Source organism: Rhamphochromis sp. 'chilingali' (genome assembly GCF_963969265.1).
Source record: "Rhamphochromis sp. 'chilingali' genome assembly, chromosome: 7".
Taxonomy (NCBI): domain Eukaryota; kingdom Metazoa; phylum Chordata; class Actinopteri; order Cichliformes; family Cichlidae; genus Rhamphochromis; species Rhamphochromis sp. 'chilingali'.
In genome coordinates, this window is record NC_137934.1 from 12535382 (window position 1) to 12563380 (window position 27999).

The 27999-nt window shown below is 40.7% G+C and overlaps 1 protein-coding gene across 1 annotated transcript in view; it reads right to left on the minus strand.

The window, feature by feature from the left end:
* The window catches only part of LOC308399921 (protein O-mannosyl-transferase TMTC2-like), a 72415-nt gene that overhangs the window by 8909 nt on the left and 35507 nt on the right, over positions 1-27999 (minus strand). Inside the window, exons 3-10 of the mRNA XM_080887339.1 lie at positions 14084-14918; positions 13008-13122; positions 12220-12305; positions 10357-10541; positions 10035-10113; positions 7999-8120; positions 5039-5120; positions 1088-1202 (exon numbers count right to left, since the gene is read on the minus strand). Of these exons, the coding sequence (XP_080743465.1) occupies positions 1088-1202; positions 5039-5120; positions 7999-8120; positions 10035-10113; positions 10357-10541; positions 12220-12305; positions 13008-13122; positions 14084-14918 (1619 nt within the window). The remainder of the gene's footprint in view (positions 1-1087; positions 1203-5038; positions 5121-7998; positions 8121-10034; positions 10114-10356; positions 10542-12219; positions 12306-13007; positions 13123-14083; positions 14919-27999) is intronic.

Below are 27999 nucleotides of genomic sequence, written 5' to 3' on the forward strand. Positions count from 1 at the left end.
TAGAGAGTCATTAAATAACAGATAAAGTTACAGGAAGCCACATTTAAAGTCAAAATCTTTAGGTATCAGGGAGGTCAAAAGTAAAGTCATTTCCTTCTTTTTCTGATTAGAAAATTGCATATTTCCTAATCCTCAACCTGTAAAATAAAGCAAAGATTTGTGTCGGTAAAACACGTCGCTTAACAGCAATGTTACACTTGCATGATGTGTATTTAGAGTTAGTTTGTGCAGAACAATTACAGGCAAATCCTACATTGCACTGGACTGTCAGGTCATTCTTATCATCCTGTTTATGCTCAGTCAGTCACTGCACATAAAGCAAGCCCCGGTTTGTAGCTTATCTTTATTATCAGGCAAGACAGCTTTAGCTTTGACAGGTGGGCGTCATATCAATAAACACTAATCCTAATCTGTTTGGATTTATGTCCCGAGGGTCTCATCTTAAAATAACCAGTCGGATCAGAACTCGAAGGAATGACTTGTCATTTAGATTTATCCTCAGGTTCTCGAATGCAAACCTCAGTCAAGCCCTTAGACTTTTAGCTTTTTACAAACCCTCTGTGGCAGCGCACTGAGATGCTTCAGAGAAGAAATGACTTTTCCAGATATGTAGAGCAAAAATGAGTTAAGGTTCATCATTCCAATATTTTCCCTCAGTTGCTGGGAGTAGAGGACATTTGCAGTCCCTTTTGACACATTTTAAGATTTATAAGCTGTCCGTGTACACGGTTGCCAAACTTTGAGGGAAAAATTCTCCTATTGCTTCTTTACAAGCCGTGCACAGAAACCTCACCACTTCCATTTATATATGTAATACATAAAAACTTTACCAGCAGCTTTTCCACTGAGAGGACATTTTACTATTCTGTAACGCTGGTATAATTTATATTTGAAAAGATGGCTTTTAAACGGCAGTGGTAAAGAACAAAACCCTCAAATGTTGAGGCAGCATGAGGGCAAACTCAGCAAATAATGAATTTCCAAAACACCGTAATTCTTTGAAATATCTCTTCATTCAAAATTCTGTACTAGTAAGGGAATCCCCACGCAGAAACACAGCTTTTTCAAAGTGGCGATTTTAGCCAACCTGAGCATATGAGCAGCACTGAAGACCACATCAAACTCAAAGTTGTCCAATTCTGCGGCTCTTTCCGCCATCTCTGCAGCCTCGCCAAGACGGGACTGCTCCAACAGAAATTGTCCTGGAAAGAAAGAAAGATGAGGGTAGCAGAAGTTCTGTTAAGAACCTATAGCTCCTGTGTCACAGAAATGGAGCTTATTCCTAAGTCCAGTATGGAAGATCTGTAATCACTCATCTGTCTGCTTCTTGGGTGTTCAGCTGCTAGTCTTTTCTTTGCATCTCTTCCATTTACCCATCCTGTCAGACTCAATACTGACATCATTTTGCACGTTTTGCAAGCTGTGTGCTTTAAATGTCAGTGCTTTTCTGTCATTCTGTCTTTCAGACTGTTATTTGTGTGAGACACGTCCTCCCCATATCTGCCTCACATTGGTCATCCAGAACCCCATCCAAGCCTCCAAAACAGATTAGCGTAATTCTGTATCTTAATAAATCCTGTCAGATTTTTCCAAATGATGTTGCTTTATTGAAATATATTGATAGTGTCCAGAACATGTATCATTATGCTTCAGATTCAATTCATCTACTAGATGTAGAAATATTTTAGTACATTTCATATAGGGCCATTATTAGTTCAAAATTTCAATTTATTCCTACTACTAATAAGACTTTTTGCATCAACACTGAAAATTCCGGCATACTGACATTAGCATTTAGTTTTAAAAATAACTGTGCCTAAGCATATCTTTATATACAAAATAAAGATACCAGAGCTACGGGGGCTTTTTGTTTCCTTTTCAATTTTACCAAGCAAATGCACAACTGTATTCCTTGTTATCGCACTGCAGCAAACCAATGGGATTGGAATGAGATGGGGACATCTTGTAGAAGAGTAATGACAGGTAAAGATGGTGACTGGTGTGTAAAGAAACGAAGATGAATGGAAGCTGAGTAAGAAATGAGTGAGACAGAAAAAGAGGCAAGGAAAGCAGGAGACAAGTCAGACAGTGATAGACTGAAGGATTGTTGTTGTTTTGCTCGGCAGCGTTTGAGAACACAGATTAGGGCTGAACGATTATGGAAAATAATCTAATTGCGATTTTTTGCCCCAATATTGCGATTGCGATGCGATATGCGATTATTTTTTAAGGTCTTTGTCTTCTGTATTATTAAACAAAGACAAGCAATACATCATATAGTATGGCCAATACTATATTACATTAATTTTAAACTGTTCTTTCCTGGAAGACAGACCTCTGTTATGATGACATGAGGTGATGCATGAATTGATGACTGACATTTTTATTTAACTTCTTCAATCACAACAGTATATTTGAACATACACAATAGTTTATTTTTAGCTTACAAACATCTGAGCATAAAGTGCTGACAAGGAACCCTGGTGTAAACATTAAAATGAAAGTCAGTACAATGTGCAGATTGCAGAAATATACATAAAAAAAAATCAGTGGCTTTACCACACTCAGTTTTTCGACATCTGTGAACTACTAGACAGTCATTAAATTAAAAAATAATATTAAATAAATAAAACTAATAAATAAAAAATACACACATCTTACTGATCTCTGCAGTCAGTAACATTACACATAAAGTGCAAACATAATAGCAATTGTATAAACACACACACAAACACGCCTTTAAAATTTAAAGGCGTGAAATTGGACGGTCTAGTTCTGATTAGCGTCACCGCTGTCTCGGTGGAGTTTAATAAACTCGGCCGTCTGCTTCTTGCTATCTAAAATATAACCAGACACTGGTGTAAATTCTCGACTGTCTCATACTTCTGTTTAATAAGTTTTCTGTTTGACGTTTAGTCAGCTGTGTGAAAACCAAGGAGGAACCCACCCGGGGGATTAATAAAGTTTTATTTTATCTAATCTAATAACTTTAATCTCAGCCAAACCGATTTACTCACGAACAAACAAAACACTGAAAAAAGCCCAACAATAACATTTTTAGGTTGTCTAAGTGACTTATATATTACGTTTAACCCGAGCAGCGAAACTCCGCGGTGATCTGAAAATGATGTGCCGGGAGTTGTGCCGTTCTCGGCCGCATCAGTAACCCTCGAGCTCCCGGCTAGCTGTCGAGCTGGTGGGTAGCAGACGCCTCTGAAAACGTCGAAGCACTTTTGCAAATATGGGATATCTTGATAAACCGAGCAGATATTTGATGTTTACACAACTACTTTCTCGCCTGAAAATATGTTAAAAGTTTATTTTGTGACCCAGAAAGATTAGTATGAGTAATTTTAAAACTTGGTAGCGGCCGCCATTGCTGGAAACTGGAGTTTGGCTGGGCCGCGCTATGAATTCTGGGATATGGTAGTAATTTGGACAGCCTTATAATCGCAGTATAATCGCAGCCTTTGCGGTTAGAAAATTGCACTTGATCATGTCGCGATATTATCGCAAATGCGATATATCGTTCAGCCCTAACACAGATGAGACGCAGGTTTTCATGGGTTTTCCTGTGTGAGTCTTGCCACCTGGTTCAGCACCTTCAACTCCCTGCACCAGCGGCTATAAATGAACAGCCAAGTCTAACCACAGATGTTACTGAATGCTGGAAAAAATTGCAATGTAGGGATAAACTCAGGCGTATGCCTGTTTGCATTCTTGCACTGAATGCTAACTGTGTTTGCCTGAGATTCCCGAAAACCAAGCGCACTCCAAAGGAGACTACCTAGAAATGGTTCTGCATTAAAATGAGAACAATGACAGGAAAGGGGTCTTTGTTTTAGCTTTCACCCTCTGTGTCCTTCCTTCCGAGCACATCTTTGTACGTGTATTTGGTGTTCTATAATGTGAACAGATAGCATCACTCCTAACATACTCACACCTGGAGATCATCCAGTGACCCCAGGATAGCAAAGGCAGCCAGATGTGCGATAAAAGGAGGAGGCAGCCCAAATAAACATCACTTATAGCAAAAAGCTACAAGATAACATTTGGAAAAAAGAAAATGGAGAGAAAGAGCGTAAGGACTTCAGAAGGGGAAACTGCTTCGTCCAAAGTCAGCAGCAGACAGACCCCTCATACACTGACCAATCTAAACTCAAAACCAAAGATATCAGTGCGGAGAAAGCACCAGGAGGAATAGAAGGAGATAAGAGGAGAAAGGGACAATGCACAATGGTGCTTTGAGCGGGATAACACAGAATTCATTTCCTATGAATATCCCGGAGATAGCTCCTTGGAGCAGCAGGGAATCTGTTCCTCCAAGCTGATATGAAAAGCCTCAATAACAGCGGCGTGGGAGGAACACGGTACCGTGTTTAACAATCGTAAAATGTGTATTCAGACTCTGTCTTCTCACGCAGATAAACGCAGCATACGTGGCTTTTTCTGAGTGTGTTTGCACCATCTGCAACGCTTCAAACAGCTCCAACAGTGCCAGCACTGATACGAAGAAAAAAATGAAATGACAGCGTGTTACCGCCATTATTTTACGGAACTCTAATAAAAGCGCTGAGAGATTGGACATTTCTGGATTATTAACTCCCAGCTTTGATTTTTTCTTTCCCATAATTCTTATCGAGTTACATAAGCAATCAGAGTGGAACCAGTGTGGTTTATAACATTAGTTGTCAAATGACATGGTAAATTTAATTGCACTCTGAGGGTGACGCCATTAAGTTTTTGTCTTGGTTTGTGGAGGGTAAAGAATTGCGAGTGTGAGCACAGCTGAAGGCAGCAGAGGCCGATCATAACCGTATTAATGCAACGCCTTACAGTACTGGCAGCCATGCATGATTTAGCTGGTAGAGAAACACTTCAAACTAGATTGTCGCTAAAATAACTTCAAAACTGTCCATCAACTACAGGCAGACACTTCTGAAGATAAAGGCATTCATGGTTTTATAATTAGAATATCTATTTTTAAACAGGCTTTGTTTAACGTGTCTCTAAATAAATCTTTTAATATATTTCTTACCGTAGTGCATGTAGCAGTTTCCTTTCGTCGGGTCTAGATGAATAGCTCTCAGGTAATATCTCTCCGCTTCTGTTTTCTGCCCCTTAAAAAACAAAAAGCAACTCAAGTCATTATAAGTGATGGTTGAACATGATTTTTTTTTGAGAGGTTTTTGTTACATCCTTGATTATTCCACTGATACAACATAACCTGAACACTGCAGGCCTGAAAGAAAGAATACTGAAATAAATGCACTTCGGGGTAAACCAATACTGCCAAACACTTGTTCATTCATAAGCTTCCCATCAAATTAATTCTTTTTAGCTGTAAAGACAGCTCTGAAATCTAATATACATATTAAAGATTAAAACAAAGGGTTAAAAACATAAACCTTAAAAAAAGCTAAACCTACTTTCAGCTGCTCTCGTATTCACAAGGGTTCACCACAGTAGGTAGTGCAACATGTTTTATTTGGCACACTTTTTATACCAGATGCCTTTCCTGACGCAAACCCAAAGGGATTTGCGTCTCCTCCCAGGATGGAACAGGGAAGCTAGGCAAATGGTGAATGTTTAAACCACAACACTATTGTTTCGACATGGTTTAAAATGGTATAGATTATGCTGACCACCAACAGTACATATTATATAACACACAATATGTATAGCTGGGCCTGAGCATGTATTTCTTTGCATCTGAAAAACTGTAGTGCATCAGCAGGCCTCATTTGAGTCAGAGCAACCCAATTTCTTTGTATCTGCAGAAAAGAGACGCTATTTAAAAACACAGCCGCACAATCTCTCATGCCAAACCGTTAGAGGAAAAACCTCCAAGGTGTTGGTGTGGGCGCATTTGTGTGCAGACTCTATTGCCTCTGTTCACGAGGCTGAATTTCTCCATCTCTTTTGTTTCACACGTCTGCGCCGATTGCTTCTATATTGCCAGCGGACTTGTCATGCAACAAGAAATGAGAGGGCAGGGCTCATTAGGCTTGCTTCATTAGCTTCTCCCAGTGCCGTCAATCGCTCTGAATGACCGAATATCAGGCATACATGGCTTATTTCACATTTTCTTTGGCTCCATACTCTTTACATTCAATTAAACCTTTTCCCTAAACATCCATCAGAAAGTACAGTGGTTCAGTCCATTTAGGTAGAAGCAAATCATCATTTAGCAGATTTATGGACGAGTTCAGGTCAGTGGAAAAAGGATGATTTTCAAACAACTATCAAAAGGATATTCCCTGATTTGTAGCTGAGTAAAAGGTTAGTTTAGCTGCTTCTACGTACTTTATCGTGCGGTCTTCCACAGTGCGAGACCATAGTTAGAATTAGTGCCGAATTATCCAAATATACGGCTGAGATTAAAGTCATAAGTCTCATGGTGTTGAATGACCACAAATTTCCTTAATGCACACCACACCACTCTGACTCCAGCAAGATACGTCTGACAGACAAGGAGGCCTGTAATATAGTGGAAAGAGTACACTAGCGGCTTTGGAGTTGCACTTGTTATTTGCTCACGGATGTGGACGTGTGCAAGACTATCAGGTTCTGCCTATTATTTTGTGGATTTACACATGTAGCTTTTTTGTGGGCAGCTTTGAAAGCTGAAATGTGGTCGCTTTCGAGCTAAAATATTCCACGTTTCAAAGAAAAACAGTGCTGGGGTGAACCACAGTACAAGGCTCGAGTTTGACCTTTCCTTCCCCTGTCTGTATTGTCGATTGACTCTAGCAGGATGGCCAGAAATGTAGCCGATGGAGTGATTCAATAAGGAAGGGGAGTAATTGAATAATAAGCCCATCCACTGGCCTATTGTCCCGAGCCCATCCAATCTCATGTTTCTTAAGCCCTCTAGTAGTGGAGGTGGCCTCGTGGTGAGTGCATAGATCTGGAGCCCCTTGAGCATAAGGGAGCAGAGCAGATGTCCGGCCACCCTCGGTGACTCTAATGTGAACCTACTTAAGGTGTGTGTGCATATGCTGCATATCTTTAAATCTTTCAGCAAAGACGGGGAACTGGTCAGAGGTAAGGTTTAAAGCCCTTAGGGTTTGCAGCTGCCAGTGTGCACATAACAGTTTTGTAACTTCAGCTCGGTTGTGTTTTTATGCAGCACCCGAAGCCGTGGAAGGAGAGAGGTCAGCGTCGTTAAAAAAGGTTACGCAGGAAACACAGTTTGTCTCCCAAATCTAAACTTGACTCAGCTGCTCACACATCTGTCACATGCATGTGTATTTGTTTTTGTTTAGTGGAATGGGAGAGGTGGAGGAAGTACAGGAAGTGACAGGAAGTTTAACATTTAGAAGTTGGGCAAGTTCGTGTGTCCTTGGATGTCTTCTAACACTCCCATGAATATACAGGCACATGCAATGAAAGACAGAAAAAAAAGAAACATGGTTTATCAGGGTCATCCAATCACAGAGGGATCGCTCTCATCCACACCAGAAAAACTCCCTGCTTCCCTGACCTTCAGATGTCAGCCATGTATTTACCCTGCTCCAACACAGCAGTTTGTTGGCATCAGTCCTGGATCAGGATCATCCTAAGGTCACCCAAAATCTATTTAACATTTCTGCCTTCAGTTTTTCAGTTTCTTTTCTTTCACACTGTGTGGAAAGTGTGTGAAAAGTGTGAAAGTTCTGTCCAACTAGTAGCTGCAAGGGTCACACAATGAATTCATGGGTTTGAATCCACCCTTGCCTTTCATACTCAGGAAGCCCATATGTAATAACAGTTATCACAGCTCTTCAGTCTCTGCAGGGAAATCAATAGGATGGGTTCGCCTTGCTCCAGTGCCCCATAAGTTGTTCTATATGCATTATTCATCACTCCACTGTGCCACTCCAGGTCCCATTTAATTACACTCTGCCACATAGTTAACCACTGCAGTCATTACTAAGATAATGCTTTGTCTTCTGCTTCTTTCTGTGTGAGTGTGTGTGTGTGTGTGTGTGTGTGTGTGTCTGTAAGGGAACATACAATGATGGATAGCAGTTTTCCATAAGTGAGGTGAGCAGGGATGTGGTCAGGCTTGACCCTGAGGGACTCTCTGTACCAGTGACCTGCTTCCTCCAGCCTGTTCAGCCTCATGTAGGCTTCTCCTGAAAGGAGAGAGGAGAATGGAAAATATCAATAATAAAAGGAACTTGTTTTGTGTTTTTTTTAGCATATGCATTTTAAGATTTCTTTTATTTAAAAAATATAGGTGGTGCCACACTTGGCACCTTGCCTCCCCAAACACAAAAACATGTGCTAAACTATCTGGCTTAAGCCAAATTCACCAACACTCTTAGCTTCCCAGTCACCCTGGTGTTTTGACCCTTGTACACTTGCTTGTATTTACACACTTATTTCATCAAGGGGCTTTGCCTTTTTCAGTGAAAATAAGAACCTGTTCTTGATTAAAGTACAAGGGAAAAAAAACTAAACTAAAAAAAACAACAACATAAATATAATACCATATTTTAGAATTGAGTACAGTGAGGTTCTAGAGGTAAAAATCTCATTCATATTCTCATATTCTTGATTATGAGCCATAGTGTTAGAATCATCCAAAGAAGACTTACTATAAGCTGAGCCTTTGTGATGTGATGGCATGTGCTCATAACAGAAACTCACAATACTAAATTGGAACAGTGACACCCCTGATTTATGGAGGTCAGTTTTGGCTTGGTTCAAGGCTTAAAACATTTTTTAAGCAAGGACGTTCAGAAACATCAATGGGGAAACTGAATGGGCAATCAGTTATTAGATTTGGAGCCTTTACAAAAGGTGAGCACTGTTCCACTCTATTCTATATATTACACTTATAATTGTTCTTGCTCTTTTGGGGTACTGATTCTTGTCAGTTTTAATCAGTTTTTGTTTTTAGATTTTTTTCTCTTTTATTTCAGCATTTCATTTTTCCAGTCAGTTTTTGTAGCTCCTACAATATTAATCTATTTAAGGGTGCTTATTTTATCCTATTTGATTCTTCTCCTTCTGATCTTTTTTGTCTTTTTAGTCTTCTTTAAGGTGCTTTTAATCTATAATTAATTGCATTGTTTTTATTACATTTATTCTGACTTGTTATTAGCTCGTCAGTCATCTGTGAAGCTCTTTGAACTTCATCTAACAGCAGAACATGCTGCAAGTCTAACTGATTAATTTATTCATGGATGTTAACTCTGCGCTGTCTGGATCTGAGATAAACAGATAATGATGTAATGCTGGTTCTCATTATAATGGCTCGCTGTAATAGGTCATTTGAGAAACTTCAAATTCTTCTTAACCCCATGTTGACTGAAGTGACCACAATGCAGATAAATCTGAAGTTTCTCTGAAAGGACAAAAGCTGGTTATAAAAACTCAGAGATGTTGTTGGATGTGAGGGCATGCTCTTGGTCCCGAGAGTAAGAAGATAGGCTGATGACATATACTCAGTATCCCCTCCCATTATACTAATTCAAACACTCTTCCTTAATCCCTCTCTCCACCTGACTAAACACAAATCTTATTTTCCTTCAGCCTGCCTGTCAAAGGAATTTATGCAGACATCTCCCTGCAATCTCAACTATGTCATCGGGATGAGTTTACAATAATGTAATTAGTGTTACAATAACGAAGAGGGGGATGTGACTCGTTCCACAGATGAGCGTCACTTCTCCTCAAGAGGACACAAAGTGTGTGCACACATCGTTTTTGAGTTACAGTGGTGGAATCCAACAGGTGGGGTTCCTCGGCAATGATTAAATGGCAATTTGTTTAACTCACATTTTAAGCTCTCACAAGCCAGAAGGCCAACACTTGAGACGGGAACAATAATGTCAGATTGCACAGCTTTAACTCACATTATTACTGTGTTCTTCACAGCTCATGAATGTGTAATTTTATAGATCAAATGGTAGCGTTATCTCATCGAGATGCTTATTAACATTTCAAGCTGGAATCACCTTTGTAGTGATTTTTAAAAATAGATTTTTTTTTATTACTGTTTAAAACAGATATTATATGTGAAAAAAAAGCTAGTCGCTCACCCATCATGTTGAAAAGGCTGTGTGGTGCAAACTGCCTCGGCATTTTCTGCACTGCCTCCTTGAAAATAGACAAGGCCTCCTGTAGAAAGAAAATAGTTAATTCAGCTAGTTCAGTTTTCAGTTCGCGTCACCATAATTGTGGCCTTTAACTAAGTAGTTAAATCACAAGCGGCACGGACAAAGTCCTAATGGAAAGTGTTACAAAAATTATTTTGGTCCTTCTCTGTTTATTCATGTTATGAAAGCTGAGATACAAAACAAGTACTTCTCAGCTCCTTCAAATATTCGCTGGGCCCTTTTCCCACAAACGGGACACACTGACCTCCTGCTGGCCCTGTTCATGGAGCAGTTTTCCCAGGTTGTACAGGCAACTGGTGACGGAGTTCTTGTGAGCGTGAGGATCCTTCAAATTCTCATCGGGAATGTCAGCACAAGTAAGGAAGGTGCGTTTGGCCTCTTCCAGGTGGCCCTGGTTCATCAAAATTATTCCTATATTCAAGTAGGCCGCTGTGAGTTCAGAGTGAAGAAAAAGCAGGTTCAATTAAAGGCATGTGAAATGATATAAAATGTCTTTTGACATAAATACATTTGTGTTCAGAAGTTTACATACACTCATCATGGAACAGAACGTCATGGTAATTTTAGGATTTTAATCATTGTTTTTAATTGTTTCTTTTTCATTTTTAATGACTTTAAAAAACACGAACTGGGTTAACAAGTCTGAATTTATTTTGGATTTTCTCTAATCACCACAAGTTCAAACCATCCACATTTAAACCATCTATTTGTTGATTTTAAGTGAATTTGAAGAGGTAGTCTTCCTTCTTCATTATTCCATCCACTTTGTGCAGTGTACTGTTACTCCCATTACCACTGGCAGTAAACAGCCCCGGAGCATGATGCTACCACCACCATGCTTAACAGCTGGTACAGTGTTCTTAGTTTGAAAGCCTCACCTTTACTCACCCAAACATTTCTGTTATCATTGTGGACATATAGGTCAATCTGTATCTCATGTGGCCAAAAGGCAGGGGAGTCGAACTCCAGGCCTCGAGGGCCGGTGTCCTGCAGGTTTTAGAAAATCACCCTGGGTCAAGAGAATCAAATGATTACTGTTACCATGCCTCTGGAGAACTTCAAGACATGTTGAGGAGGTCATTTAGCCATTTAAATCAGCTGTGTTGGATCAAGGACAGATCTAAAACCTGCAGGACACCGGCCCTCGAGGCCTGGAGTTTGAAACCCCTGCCATAAGGCATTTCACTTGTCCATGTGAGCTACAAACTTCAGCCAAACTTAAAGGTGTTGAATTTGAAGCAGGGGATCTTGGAATTAGTAGTGGTATAGTAATATAGACATTTTTCAGATTGTGTAAATCTCCAATTCCTTCTTAGAGCTTCACTCCAGTTCCTTGGACTTTCCCATTGTTCTGAGTTTTGGTCAATCCAATGAGCGCTGTTAAACCACTTCTTTTGTTTATGTTTGCAAACAGAAGCAGCAAGTTGTAGTCAATCATGATCACAAGCAAGAAGTTAATATGGCTTTAACTCGTCACGTTAAAAGGCATTGTAGAACCTTTAACACCTCTTATTAAAAGATGGAAATGAGAATGCGCATATATTTGAGCATGTATGTATAGTTTTGATCTTAACGAAAATCCAAAATAAATTCACACTTGTGCAGCCTAAATTCCTGTTTTTTGAGGTCAAATATATATGCTGTACAATTATTCCACCCTGGAAAAAGAACAGTTCAAATAAATAATTATCAACTGTAAATAAAAGAGCAATAAACATAAAAAAAAGCTTTAAACAAAGAAAAAAACTTGACGATCTACACAGAAGAACATGATAATACAGCCTAAAGGAGGCAGAACTTGAGGTCGGAGCAGAGAAAAGTAGGACACATAAATAAATACATGCCAAAAAAGAGATAAAGCTAACAATAAAGCTACTCTACTTGGTAGAGTAAAAGCTGGACCCTCATCTAATGTGAACACTCAAGCGCAGGACTGAATTGCATTACTTCACTGGCCCTTTACATGTCCATGCAAAAAAGAATAACCACATCAGCAATAAAATTAAAGTGTAATTAACCCCAAAGTCTAATTGATGACAGCTCTTCCCCTCAGGCTGACCGCCTCATAGATCATTTACAAAAATGAGACTCTCCGAGATTTACTTACATGCCAGCGTAGGCCGACTCCCAATGGCAAGTTTGTAATAACGCAGCGCTTCAGAAAAGCGTTCATTCTCCTGCAGAAGCAAACCCCTGGTCCAAGAAAAACGCAAAGATGTGACAAGCTGCAGTACAGTTTCTTTTAACTCTGCATGCAAAGTAAGCTTTAACCTCTCATCAAAGTAATGAGTGGTGAAAGTGGCAGGTTTTTCTTCCCGTATCCCATATACTTATATATAATCCCAATATAGCCAACCATCCATCAAGCTCAGGTAGCACCTCTGTTTTAAAGAATGCAAAACACCTTTCAGTTTTCCCTTCTCTCTTTGTTTCTTTGCCAGTTTCTTGGCACCCGTAACTTGAGAGGGAACGGAGAAGTGGGAAGGAAAACAGTGTCTGCATGAGAGTTACAGACACGGGTCTGCTATGAGGTTTTGGCATCTGTGACACCTTGTGTTGCAGGATTCTAAGTGTCTTTGTGTTCCCCCGAACCCTGCAAACCATGACTAATCAAATCAGCAGCAGACGGTACAAAGAGCCACAAGGGACACACAACTCTCTTGCATCAAGCCATACTCTGTATTTCATTTGCTTCTTCTCCTGTGTTAGATCTATTCTTGTGTGCCCTCTGTAAGTTTTTCCTGCTAGTCACTCTGTGTCTATATGCGCTCTCCTCTCTCCCCTTTCTCTTCCTTTTCCACAGTGATCTAAAGTGATGGATGGTAGGAATCAGAACTTGTTTGTGTCAAGACTATGCAAACACGAGGAGGTGGAACGGGCATCTTTATCACTCACAGGTTATACAGCATGTCAGCCATGTTCCCTCGGTAGTGCAGAGCATTTCTGTATGCCTTCTCTGCCTCCGCCATCTTGCCCTGGTTCTTCAGTACGTTCCCCAAATTTCCCCAGGCTAGAGGAAATGTGCCAGTCAAGAGTTATACAGCAGAAGAAAAAAAAAAGATGCAGTTGGTGGTCATGTAAAAGCAGTTATTCACACTAATTTGTCAAAGTAAACTAGTATCACTTGATAAAAACAATTAATTGTACTTCTCATGCTTACTTGTTTATTTAGAGTGCTCTCTTTTTTTTATTTAAGTATTCTTAGGCAAGTGTGTAACAATCCTCTAAGCAGTTTTCTGTTATTTTCTTGCACATATTTCTACTTGCCTCTTTCAAGATCAGGTTCCCACAGTGGGTTTCAGATCTCAGCCCAGTTAAAAACATGCATATTAAGTAGAACTGGGTATTGTTTGAGTTTTTAAAAATTTGCTGTACATGCCATTTTTTTCCATCTTTAACAAAACAAGTGAAATGTCTCAAATGTACTAAAAACGTACAGAAACAAATATTAACACAGCACAAAATCCAAGCGGCAAAAATGCATTTGCCAAACAGAGTTTTTACGTTCTTTGTTCACTTTCATCTTGAGTAGCTATCAGTATTCATTGATGCTGTGAAACTGCTTCGTCATCTTTGAATGTTACCTGTAAAATAACAGGAATGGGTGCGTAATGTTCCCCTAATAAAAAAAACAGCTTCATAGCTATAGTAACGGTTGCTGTGGCCAAAAGGTTGATAAGCTAGCTTTGAGTTTGTAAAATTAACTAGAGCTTGAATGATTTTTCGGCAGGCAGATATTACTATCCAATTTTGCTGACATATCTGTACTGGCATATCTTAATAATAATAAATAACTACACATGAAGATTCTGTTTACGTTCTACCTGCTGGAAAGAAAACATCGCTATCAGTCCTAAAAATTCCTGTATCAATTGAGCTCTAAAATTCAGTCATTCAAATTTGCTCCTTGCTTTAGGCTGAAGGTAGGAGGATTCCTACTTACATCTAAAGATAGCCAGTGGCCTTCTTACCTTTAGCGGGATTCACATTAATCCCAGACTTGTAGAGGTTTTCCTCATTGCTCCAGTCTTTGTTTCTTTGAACAGTTCTGAGTCCATTCAGCAGTACTAGACCCATACAGAGACACAACAGCACAGCCTTGCAGCCTCTAGTCCTCAGTCTAACAAACGAGGCTCTTGCACAAGCAGCAACAAGCAGACAAAAGCCTATACTGGGAATGTATAGTACTCTCTCTGCAATTACAAAACCCACATAAAAGAATAGGTTAGTGGCTGGGATGAAAGGCAATGAAAGGATGCCCAGTGAAAATAGTACTAGGCTTTCTGTAGGGGGCAGGGGTGTCCGTGGAGGGCAGTGGTGCAGTCCAGCTGAGCCATTTAGGGCGGTTTTTGGAGAGCCATGCTCTGTGTTATGGTTTGCATCAGGAGCGTGGTAACCATTACCATTAGTGATGGATTTCCCATTAGTGACATGGGCCTTCCCATTGGTCTCCTTGACTTTGGAGGTGGGACCACGAAGGCCAAACAAAACCAGAATGCTCATTCCAACATAAAAGGCAACGGTGTGAAGGTTCCTACAGTCAGCCAAGGACCTGACCAAGGGCACGGCATCCATGGACCAATCGAAACTGAGCTTGTCAGGGCAGAGGAGGAGCCAGGCGTTGGCAGCAGGCAGGTGGAGAAACGTTAGCATTCGAGTGAGGAAATGAGGCGAGTCGGCTGCAGGGTTGTCGGAATTGGAGAAGTTTGGAGGTTTATTGCCCATCCAGTAGAGGCGAGCTGACAGCAAGAGTGCTCCCCAGGAAGCTAGCATGCCAAGACTCAGCAAAACATTGATGTTCTTTTTCTGAAAAGTAGGGGAAAAAAATGTTAAAGGGAAACACCTAAATCAACATTTAGGTCAAAGCCAAAGGTTTGTGTCTGTGTTCAAGAACACCTGATGCACTTCCTGCTAGACAGCTAAACGTATATCAGACCTTTTAAAATCAGCGCTCAAGCAAAACATAGTCCTGTTTGTGTTTTTTTAGTCTATATGAACAAGATCCTTTTCTGTGTTATAATAAGTAATAACGTTTCATTATAATTTATAGATATGCACTTGCTTAAATATTATTTAATTTATTATCTTTTCATTCCTACAATACAGAGAAAAAGAAAGTATGTAAAGCAGTCCCTGGGATGTTTTTGCCTGGGGTTTAAACCACACTCGTGAACAATTATACTGCAACACTGGCAGACTTCTTAAAGTTAAAATGCACAAAAAGCCAGAAACAACACTATGCAAACTGGTGAAAGACACATTAGGATCTGGAAAGCAGGGCATTCTCGTTGGTGTCAGTTTCAGTGCGAAGCAACAGGATTGTTTATATGATGAAATATTTGCTTCAGATTGAATGTGTCTTACTCAAAGTGGTGAAATATTTTTTGTTTGAAATTCACAACTGGTTTGCCAATACATTTTTGATGTTCAGAAAGTTATATTAAAGATAACAAGAGAAAATCAAATCAAATCAAATCAAATCACTTTTATTGTCACATCACATGTGCAGGCACACTGGCACAGCACATGCGAGTGAAATTCTTGTGTGCGAGCCCCACAAGCAACAGAGATGTGCAAACACAACAACACAAACGAGCAAAATACAAGAATGGCCAACCTGAAACTAATAAATATATGTACAATATATAATAGTGTATGCATTTCTGGATGTGTATACTAAATATTTTCCTACGTGTGTGTGTGTGTGTGTGTGTGTGTGTGTGTGTGTGTGTGTGTGTGTGTGTGTGTGTGTGTGTGTGTGTGTATACACATTTTTACAAATTAAATAGTAAAAAAATAAAATAAAATAATAATAATAATAATAAAATATATAAAATATACAGAGTTGAATATGTGCAAAACAAGTGGCATTTATATACAGTGTGGAGTGCATAATGTTGAAGTTCCAGTAGTGAAGCTGAGGTGTCTATGACGTGTTCAGCAGTCTGATGGCCTGATGGAAAAAGCTGTCTCTCAGTCTGCTGGTACGGGACCGGATGCTGCAGAACCTCCTTCCTGATGGAAGCAGTCTGAACAGTTTATGGCTGGGGTGACTGGAGTCCTTGATGATCCTCCCCGCTTTCCTCAGGCAGCGCTTCCTGTAGATGTCTTGGAGGGAGGGAAGCTCACCTCCAATTATCCGTTCAGAGCACCGCACTACTCGCTGGAGAGCTTTGCAGTTGTAGGCGGTGCTGTTGCCATACCAGGTGGTGATGCATCCAGTGAGGATGCTCTCAATGGCACAGTGATAGAAGGTCCTGAGGATGCGGGGGCTCATGCCGAATCTTTTCAGTCTCCTGAGAAAGAAGAGGCGCTGCTGCGCCTTCTTCACTGTTTTGTTTGTGTGTACTGACCACGTAAGATCCTCAGCCAGATGTACACCAAGGAACCGGAAGCTGCTCACTCTCTCCACAGCAGCGCCGTTGATGGTGATGGGGGTGTGTACTTCTCTGCACCTCCGGAAGTCCACTATCAACTCCTTTGTCTTTGCGACGTTGAGGGTGAGATGGTTGTCTTGACACCAGTGGGTCAGGGCGCTGACCTCCTCCCTGTAAGCCGTCTCATCACCGTTGGTGATAAGACCCACCACTGTAGTGTCGTCCGCAAACTTCACAATGATGTTGGAGCTGTTAGTGGCTGTGCAGTCGTAGGTGTAGAGTGAGTACAGGAGAGGGCTCAGTACACACCCCTGTGGAGCACCAGTGTTCAGTGTGATGGGGGATGAGGTGATGCTGCCCAGTCTGACCACCTGGCGTCTGTCAGACAGGAAGCTAAGGATCCAGCTGCAGAGGGAGCTGCTCAGTCCTAGATCCTGCAGTTTCCTGTCCAGCTTCGAGGGAACGATGGTATTGAATGCTGAGCTGTAATCTACAAACAGCATCCTCACATACGTGTCTCTCTTCTCCAGGTGTGACAGGGCAGTGTGTAGTGTCAGGGCTATGGCATCATCAGTGGACCTGTTGTGGCGGTATGCAAACTGTAGAGGGTCCAGTGAGTCGGGTAGTGCAGAGCAGATGAAGTCCCTGACCAGCTTCTCGAAGCATTTGCTTACGATGGGGGTCAGGGCTACAGGTCGCCAGTCGTTCAATGAGGAGATGGTGGAGGATTTGGGTACAGGGACGATGGTGGCCATTTTGAAGCAGGCTGGGACTACAGACAGAGAAAGGGAAAGGTTGAAGATGTGCGTGAACACTCCAGCCAGCTGAGCCGCGCATGACCTGAGGACGCGGCCGGGAATCCCGTCCGGAAAATGTCAAAGTCCAAAATCAAAGAATAGAAAAAAAATCAACAAACTTCAAAAAATGTCAGTTTATTAGTATTCCACACACACCCCTCAGTTCTGATCTCATTGTAGGCAACTCCAAAGTAAATTTGAAACAGTGGAGGTTTTCTTCCCAACTCTTTCGGCCTGTTGCAGAAAGTGTGACTGGTAATCGGCTTAGGACTCATTGTTCTGATCTATGCCGTTTACATCTCATAAGAGCATTACTTCTATAACATAATCACTATTGTTTTTTTTCTGTCACGCAACAACTTTGACCAAACTGTTTAGGAACCCATAAAATTTGAACTAAATAGAGTTTGTGTAACCTTTCTAATTTTGCACAGAGCTCTGTTGCTTATTGATAAAGCACATGCTTGAAAGGAAGTAGAAAGAGGATTTTTTAAATAAAATAAAAATCCTTTCACTGCAATTTGGTGTAATGTTTTTAAGACATGACAAGGTTGTCAGATCACACCCAGCAAACCCCCCCCCCATTCCACAGAAAGATAAACTAAACAATCCAAACTGCAGTTCTTATAGCCGCTTGAGGCTCCAAATGGGAGTTAATCCACTTTAACTGCAGCTTTGGTCTCTATGGAAGCTCGCTCCTTCTAATAGGAAAAAAATATATTGAAATAAATAAATAAATAAATAAAAAGAAACCTTTTAAACATTTGTAGGCAAGTTGAAATTCTACATTAAAATTAATATTATAATTTATCTCAAAATTCAACTCAAAATCTTTCTGCTAAGCCTCACCTCACCCATTCAGGTCACTCAGCTGAATCTCTGATAGTCAGTGCCTTTCGGAGCAGTTTTAATGGAGTTAATCAAATAATCAAATAATATTTCCTGTTTGAGGTACAGCCCATTTAAGAAGTTTGAGCCCTTGTTTTAATGATTCATATTCTAGTATTTTTCTTAGTCTCTTAGAGCTTCTTAGCAGTTATCTGTATCCTTCCAATGCAAACCAACTTCCAATGCCAACAATGAGGCTTCAGCATGCAGTATACACAAATGGCTGACGTTACAGAGGCAATGTCCATCTATAATTTACAGTCTATGAGCTCCTTGATTGGTTAACATTTGGTCACAGATTGGTTAAATTACATTTGTTAGGTGAAATCTGAGGGAGCTGTAAGACCAGTGATGCTTTTGAGACCATTTTAATTTGGTTTTCTATCTGTCAGATGTGACGCCAGACTTCCTCAATACCACAATTTGACATGATGCGTTCTGAAATCAATTACTGCTCAAATCTGATTTAGTGGTATGTTTTTGACAAGATTAAGCAAATCTGACTTCATTTCTTATACACCGATTACTCTTCAAAGTCATATAGTCAAAGACTTACTGACACAGACAGTGTGGCGCCACACCAACTAAAAAGTGTTTGTTAGTTATATTACTGTGTGATGAACATGGCATAACACTATGAGTGATGATCACAGAGATGCTGCTAACTTCCTATTTTCTGGGGCCATTTATTATCCAAGCACTGCTGTAATATGAACTTTATTTGAACCTACAGTATCCTGAGGGAATTGAGCTCTCTGTGTGTATACAAGTGCATGCTCACAGTTTTTATAATGTGTACTATCAATGCCCAGGACAGGAGGAGCACACATACTTTTGGTCTAGTATATTATCATCCGTAAAGCTTTAATAGATCTGAAAATTACTACAAGAGCTCATACAACTCATATTGTTGAAAAGGATAGCACAGCTTTGGCTTTTATCTCCAAGTAAGTTTATTCACTATAGTAATCGTTTATACTCCGCTGTATAATCTATGCAATATGAATTGCCATTTCTTACAGCTTCACAACGCACAAAGAGCAAATCAGTCGTGTCATTAATGAACTCTGATGAAATGAGCATGCTCGAGTAAGCTCACGCGTGCTCATGTTATCCATAACACGCCCATGCTAGGATTAGAATAAGAGGCTTAGCATCTACCCTGACCTGCTGGCTCCACTTAAACTGTTGATTTCTCCAGATCTGAAAAGGAAAAGCATGGTCTCTTTGGAGAAGTTAGATGAGGCAAGAAGCCTAGTTACACTAGATCAGTTGTCAACTGTAGGATGAAAAAGGACCAGTTTAAGGACTTCAGCATTTAGAGCATTCTGAGAGGCAGGGGGCAAATGAGCGGGGAAAAATTGGATATTGATTCAGATGCCAAAAGGTGGTGCGCAAAGGATAAAATAGAGTGCCTTTTACACAAGAAAAGGTGGGATGTGCTTATTGATGGATGAGACCACACTGAATGTAAAGAAAGGCAACTGACAGAGGAACCTACTTCTGCTCAGTATTGGAAGATTAGCCAATTCCTGTAAGAGAGTCATTTGTGGTATAGCTGAATGAGTTTCATTCTGCTACTCGATGGCTTGTCTATTTCTAAACTGTTCCTTAATTGATTTCGCAATCAGCTGCACACACAGACACACACAAACACACATCTCAAACTGCAGAACGGTGGGGTGCACTGCTAGTTCTACTTTCCAGTGATGCACCACTGCGCCTTCACAAATTCAGAGAGCAAATAACTCTTAACACCACCTTTCGTTAGTGCATTTTAGAGGAAACTGTTTTCTGCATCAGGAAAGTCAGTTTAACCTCAGCAGAATATTATGTGGTAGCTGAAAACAGATCTCCACTAACCCAACTTTACCCTCTTCACACAAAACAATCAGTCCTTTAACAGATCCAACTTCTAACTGCTATAAAAGTCTTTTTATCTTGTCCACTTAGCAAAGAACTCATCCAAATATTATAGAGTAAATTGCTATTTTGAGGTCATAGGAGCATGTGTCAGGGCATCTTTGATATTTGACATTTATCCAATTTTGTTACCATTCCCAAGGTGCTTTTTAACTATGGGCAAGGTGCTCCAGGCATGAAAAGCTAAGGTATAGCACCTTTTCAGACACGTGACACAAACTATTACTTGCTTCATCGGTGTGGTTATTTCACAGAATTCTGTGGCCCACACAAAAGGCGTTTTCCACTTGCAGTGCCATGCACTGTCAACATCAACTGCACTGAAGTACGAGTAAATTGAATGCTTGTTTTGTGTTCCAACTGCATTTCATTGTTAGTTTTCCACTCCCTCGTTTCTACTCTTTTTAAGCGGGCGCACTGTCAAGAGGTTGTCATCTTGCTTTCCAGTTCACATACGTGGAACGTGTGCTTATGTGCCTATTGTGTAGTACATTTTGAGTTTAGGCTTCCAGGCATCCACAGACACGGAAACCACAGCTTAAACCGCATTCTCTCATCTGATGTTAAGCCTTGCAAAATATTTTGGATTAAACCAGGAAGCTAATCTCTACATTATTATATACTCTAAAACCGAATTGTGGGATTGTGAGCCTGCATTGCATTTAAGCTACTTTTACCTCTCTGTTGTGTAAAGTACAGCATAGCAGACAAATTTACACACTGGACACTCAAATACAGCAGTGGCCAGTATGCATGGCCAGTATACTGTTTACAGTAAACAGGGTCATTCTGCATCACACAGCATCAGAGACAGATGGTAGTAAATGGTCACCCTGTGTATTATCTTGGCCTTTAAACTGCTTTCTTGAAAGAGTGTCAGCATTGTTTAAGGCAATACAGGTACTCTTGATGCATTTGAAAGTAAACACAGAAAGTAGTCCACTGGATTATGAGTAATGCACAGGGATCCTTACGAAGCAGGGAATCGAAACGTAGCAGCAGAGTGATTGATGTGAGCATACTGAGAATTTGCCTTCAAATTCATAATCCTGAATGTCCAGGCTAAGTGTAAAGATTTAGTTTTTTTAAACCACAAGTTCTTTTGTCTTGAAATAAGACTGCATTGCAAGTCATCTATATCGCTGCTTTTCATTGTTATCTGTGGATGCAAGACTCAACGGATCCCGGACTTACCACTGGTCTGTTTTTAAAGTTTTGAAGGGGCTTTGTGATTTTAAAATTTTACCGTTATCAGTCGGAGTGAAATTCCTGGGAACTGGTTCTTACTCTTACTAGCTTTAACAAGATCTGCGTGTATCCACGGAGAATGGCTGGCATAATCCCCAGCCAGCTGTCAAATGTAGCATCAGGCTCGTGTCAAACATCCGAACCTAATACTCTCCCACATATCTCCTCCACTTTGGATCCTCATTTGGAAATTCAGCATCAATTTCTGAAGCTTTCGCTCAAATACTTTTTGTTCTCTTTTGCTTTATTATCCACGTTCTCCCTTGACTTAATATTCTCTCCATCGGCCTCTTTCTGCACATAAAACATAGCTCCTAAGCCTTCATCCTTAAACTGCCACTCATTATTAACTCTGCTTTTATAAATCCCAGAAGTGTGTGGTGTGCCTGTTGACACTGTAGCGTGCAGAGTGTTTAAAACATGTTTCAAGACAAGGCACCCTACAGTTGACTTCATATTTGTGCTGTTTAAAGCCGCCTTGGACTGACGTAAGACAGCAGGGAAACAATCTTCCTGACTTTTCTTGTTTAAGGCATGTCCCATTTAAACAAACAAACTCCTCATAATGCTTTGGAACGTGGTGGGCAGCTCATGCAGAGCATTTTTTTAATCAAAATCTTATATTCTTATCCTTTGTGATTAGAAACCTTGAGTTGAAGTTGTGCCTTTGGGGTGATTCGTTCTCAATGACATGTGCATGGAAAGGCCTACAAAGTGTTGGACGCCCTGCATTTTTATAACAAACATCCAGCAGCCTGTCTTATTTGAGGCATTAACAGTGACATAGTACACTGTGATGAAAGGTACAATGAGGCACGTATTCGGTGCTTTTTCCAGCACTCCAACGTATTCTGTATTGTGCTGACTTGGCGCAGCTCATCCAAGTCATCAGACGGCAGCGTGGCTGGCACTGAGAACGGCTGACTTTGATAGAGTGACCCAATTATCTCAATGTTCTCCTCATGAAAGCTTTGCTGCTGCTGGCACAGAGACCTGTAATGAGATAGGTCACAGGGTGAAGCTTTGCACGCCGTCCAGAACAATAGCTGATCAAAGAAGAGGCGCTGTCCATGTTGGGCTGACTTTTAAAGAGCTTCCTGGGTGTGTAATGTCAGGTCATCAGTATCAGAAAGAGACAGTAAAAGTCAGGGCTGGGTGATGCTGCTGAAGAGCTGTCATGTATCTGATTTAGACTTTAATCATTAAAGCTGATTATTATTGGAGCTGTGTATAAGGAGCTAAAATGCACGTTCCAAATATGAAAATTATAATGAGCCTCTTGAAAGATATGCTTATGCGAAGACGATCAGATTTAATTGCCCCCGTGAAAATGATGTAAGCCTCTAATTACTCAAGCTTTTATCTGAATGAAAGCCAGATGCAGTCTTTCATTTACACTTAGCCACATACAGTAAATATGCATCTGCATTAAGCTAACAAAAAAAAGCAAATCCATCGGACTTGATTTTTTCATGAAACATGCAAATAGGTATTGGCTCTACTCCTGAAGCTGTTTAGTCACTGAGAAAATGTCCAGAAGAACATTTTGTCCACTGTAGTAGCAATATTTAACAACTAGCAGTAGCCGTTAGCTAGTTAAAGGTACATAAAAGAGAACCCAGCAGATACTGAAATGGTGTTGTGCCCCTCATTTTCAGATGTCAGATCAGATGGATGGCAAAACCCCTAGAAATTAGAAAATACTGTCGCTTTCATATTTTTGTTATGAAAAAAGAAAATGCATCTCTTTAAGGCAATACCCTTTTTTAATTAAAATTTATGGGAGAACTGCAATAAGACACTACACTGGATATTCATTCAATATACCTATGACATAAGAAGAGTCACAAGAGCTTGATGCATTCATTTTCTTACCTATAAACAAAATTTAAAAAGCGGTCCAAGCATGTTATTTGCCCTATGTCTGATTTTCCCCACTGAGCAAAACATTTGTTTAACCTTTAGCTTCACCACATGTTTCTTAAAATTAATGTTTGGGTGTTTTTTAGTTGGACCACTTTACAAAGTAAGCAAGATTCGGGGGCTAAGTATATAAAAATAAGCTTGCCTTGCCAGCATCCACAGGAATGCAAGCTAAATAGAGAGCATGCAGCAGATCTTGCAACAGGGGCCATCATTTCATAGCCGAATGCTTCTGCTACAGGATAATTGGCACAACATTCATCAAGCCGTCAGCTGGTTAAACTAACCTTAATCTGTGTGTCTGGGGCATTCATTGAGACAAATGAGGAGGAGAAGTCCACACCAATTCAACTTCGACTTTGTAAGCCTGCCATCAAATCCCTCCCATTGTCCATCTACCTCCACTAAAACATTTGCCGTCATCTTTGATTACACTGCAGATGTGGACGTTGATGTTGCACGTGCAAGTTCAACGTGTCAAGTATGGAGGATTAAAGTAAATAAATTCTTAACATCTAATCTATTTTTCTTGAAGGAACTACTTTTAATTTCATACCTTGGATTTAAAGATTTTCATGCAATACTTTATCTGAAAGGTACAATCACTGATATTCGTGTTTTTCATGCAAGTAAATGCTTGAAACCCCAGGCCTTCCATGCTGTTGCTATGAAACAGATAGCTGTGCTTGGGAAGACGCCTCCCGGCTCTTGTTGTTAGTTACATGGGTTGCGTATAATCTTGTACAGATTAGCCAAAACACCATGCACCAGCTGCAAATAACAGTTCTACAATACTTCTAAGTTATGTATTTAGACTCAAAGGTATATATATATATATAATATATATATTAGGGGTGCAACGATATTCGTATCGATATTGAACCGTTCGATACAGTGCTTTCGGTTCGGTACGCATACAGTGGGGCAAAAAAATTATTTAGTCAGCCACCGATTGTGCAAGTTCCCCCACTTAAAATGATGACAGAGGTCAGTAATTTGCACCAGAGGTACACTTCAACTGTGAGAGACAGAATGTGAAAAAAAAATCCATGAATTCACATGGTAGGATTTGTAAAGAATTTATTCGTAAATTAGGGTGGAAAATAAGTATTTGGTCACCTCAAACAAGGAAAATCTCTGGCTCTCACAGACCTGTAACGTCTTCTGTAAGAAGCTTTTCTGTCCCCCACTCGTTACCTGTATGAATGGCACCTGTTTGAGCTCATCATCTGTATAAAAGACACCTGTCCACAGCCTCAAACAGTTAGACTCCAAACTCCGCCATGGCCAAGACCAAAGAGCTTTCGAAGGACACCAGGAAAAGTATTGTAGACCTGCACCAGGCTGGGAAGAGTGAATCTACAATAGGCAAGTAGCTTGGTGTGAAAAAATCAACTGTGGGAGCAATCATCAGAAAATGGAAGACATACAAGACCACTGATAATCTCCCTCGATCTGGGGCTCCACGCAAGATCTCATCCCGTGGGGTCAAAATGATCATGAGAATGGTGAGCAAAGATCCCAGAACCACACGGGGGGACCTGGTGAATGACCTGCAGAGAGCTGGGACCAAAGTAACAAAGCTCACCATCAGTAACACACTACAACGGCAGGGAATCAAATCCCGCAGTGCCAGACGTGTTCCGCTGCTGAAGCCAGTGCATGTCCAGGCCCGTCTGAAGTTTGCCAGAGAGCACATGGATGATACAGCAGAGGATTGGGAGAATGTCATGTGGTCAGATGAAACCAAAGTAGAACTTTTTGGTATAAACTCAACTCGTCGTGTTTGGAGGAAGACGAATACTGAGTTGCATCCCAAGAACACCATACCTACTGTGAAGCATGGGGGTGGAAACATCATGCTATGGGGCTGTTTTTCTGCCAAGGGGACAGGACGACTGATCCGTGTTGAGGACAGAATGAATGGGGCCATGTATCGTGAGATTTTGAGCCAAAACCTCCTTCCATCAGTGAGAACTTTGAAGATGAAACGAGGCTGGGTCTTCCAACATGACAATGATCCAAAACACACCACCCGGGCAACAAAGGAGTGGCTCCGTAAGAAGCATTTGAAAGTCCTGGAGTGGCCTAGCCAGTCTCCAGACCTCAACCCCATAGAAAATCTGTGGCGGGAGTTGAAAGTCCGTGTTGCTCGGCGACAGCCCCAAAACATCACTGCTCTCGAGAAGATCTGCATGGAGGAATGGGCCAAAATACCAGCTACTGTGTGTGCAAACCTGGTAAAGACCTATAGTAAACGTTTGACCTCTGTTATTGCCAACAAAGGTTATGTTACAAAGTATTGAGTTGTATTTTTGTTATTGACCAAATACTTATTTTCCACCCTGATTTACGAATAAATTCTTTACAAATCCTACCATGTGGATTCATGGATTTTTTTTTTCACATTCTGTCTCTCACAGTTGAAGTGTACCTCTGGTGCAAATTACTGACCTCTGTCATCATTTTAGGTGGGGGAACTTGCACAATCGGTGGCTGACTAAATACTTTTTTGCCCCACTGTATGTATCGAACAATACAAAATTTGTAATTTATTTTATCAACTTTCCTTCTGACGATGCTGTCTGTGTTGAGCGCTCAGTGAATCTGCGTTCGACTACTCCGCATAGGGTCGACAGTGCAGCCTAGGCGGAGTAGTCGAACGCAGATTCACTGAGCGCTCAACACAGACAGCATCGTCAGAAGGAAGAGCGCAGGGCAAGCTAGCGAGACAGAAGTTAAGCTCTCCTTACAACATGGACCTCCCCCACCCTCATTCAGATCTGGCGTTTGGAATTATTTTGGTTTTCATGTGACGTATGACCCTGAAGGTAAGCGAGTCATGGACTAAAGTAAAACAGTATGTTGGATGTGCCATGCAATGCTCAATTACATGGGTGGGAACTAGTGTGTTAGTGCAGTTAGCTCGTTAACGTGTTAGCCGTCTAGCCCCATGCACGGGGCGATCGGCGGTAGCTCGTTAACGGAGATTTGCCGTGTTGTGGCGTTAAGGTCATTTCAACGAGATTAACCTGAAAGCACTAGTGGGAACACAACGAATATGACTGCACATTTACGCCGACATCATCCTAGTGCAAAGACAAGTGGAAGCAGAAAAAAAAACAAGCAAGCATGCTACTAACTTTAGCCGAGTCATTTAGACAGCTGTTTAATATGCTGCTGAGAATATAGCCCAGAAGAAGTGGATAGTATAGCTTTTATTTTGGAAAGAGATATTTCTCTGTAATAAACTCTCTTTTCCAAAGATGAGTGATTCCTCAATCAGATACAGGGCTCGCAACGTCCCGGGGCTAGCGATTTTTTCAGTCGGGGTACCAAAATCTATCTCTGCCCTGCCCGTCGAGCTATTGTAGGAAGGAAAAATATATGTCAATGCTTTTGCATTCTTTCGGAAATGTAGCTGGGTAATTATGTCATTGGCATCGGTGAGCCACTGTCAATATGTGACATATTGAAATCGCGTTTGAATTTGCGCTTGTTTTTTTGCTTTCACTTTGCAATCGCGCGAACTGTGTATAGAGAGCGACAGCACTGATCTGTGAGTGATGATAATTTGCGCACCAATTCCTCTGACATCGTCTTATTAATTGTTAGCTTACTATGCAAACATGACAAGTGAAATCTCCCGCAGCTTAAACATGTGAGAGGTTGATCGCGCAGAGAATCGCTGAGCTTATGTGAGTCCGTGTGTAAAAGCAGCAGGATTTATATTTGACTACGATGACCTGGATGACTGAGAACCTTCACAGACAGATATATATTTTAGTTCTGCTGAGCCAAATAAGACAGGTCAGGGTGAAGAAGTGACAGCCAAAGAAAAGCTTACCACAAAACGGAGAAGTTATGACAAATCAGACTATAAGGCAAAAAGAAAGTGCAGCTTTATGGTTTCATGGACAAAAGAATTTCTGTGGCTGCAATATGACGAGCTAAATAACCAGGGCTGCACATAAGTGGTCCGCAGGTGCGCATTCGCTGTCAAAATAAAAAACACGCACAAGGGTTAGGGTTAAATTTAAAAACTGTACTTTTGAGTTAAAATATATATTTATAATTTTAATAAATGACAAATTAAAAAGGCATGAACATTTTTTTTGTATCGAAAAAATATCGAACCGTGACACCAAAGTATCGAACCGAACCGAACCGTGAATTTTGTGTATCGTTGCACCCCTAATATATATATATATGCCAAACATTTCATCAACCCCTGGGTTTACGAAATGTTTGGCTTTCCTTGGCTTTTCCTGATACAAACAAAAAGAAACTATTTTCTTGGGCCTGTTGTCAACATGCTTGTTTTTGCAACTGACAAACCCAGAATTGCGAAACAAAGACATAATGTCTGGGATATAAGCCTCATTCTGTTTTCTCAATGCACCGCGGCTCTAACACCTCACCTTCATCTGTTTCCATCTATCACCACCTAACTCTCCCTCCATCCTACCTTGTTTCATTTGAAATCTCATCTCAATCTTATTAGAGAGTTAACAAGATGAGAAATGGAGTGCTGGTCGAAACACACCTGTCCCCTCTGCTGCACTGGAGCTGCTTTTGGAGCGTTTCCTTTTTTGTTCATAGCTGCTGTGAAGCAGCTCATTCAGGTGATTTGATGTTGATGATTTTGTATTATTCAACTTCATTTGGAAGAAAGCATGAAAACGTGTATTCAGACAAAATCACAATATGCACCATTGTTCTCTGAAGCAC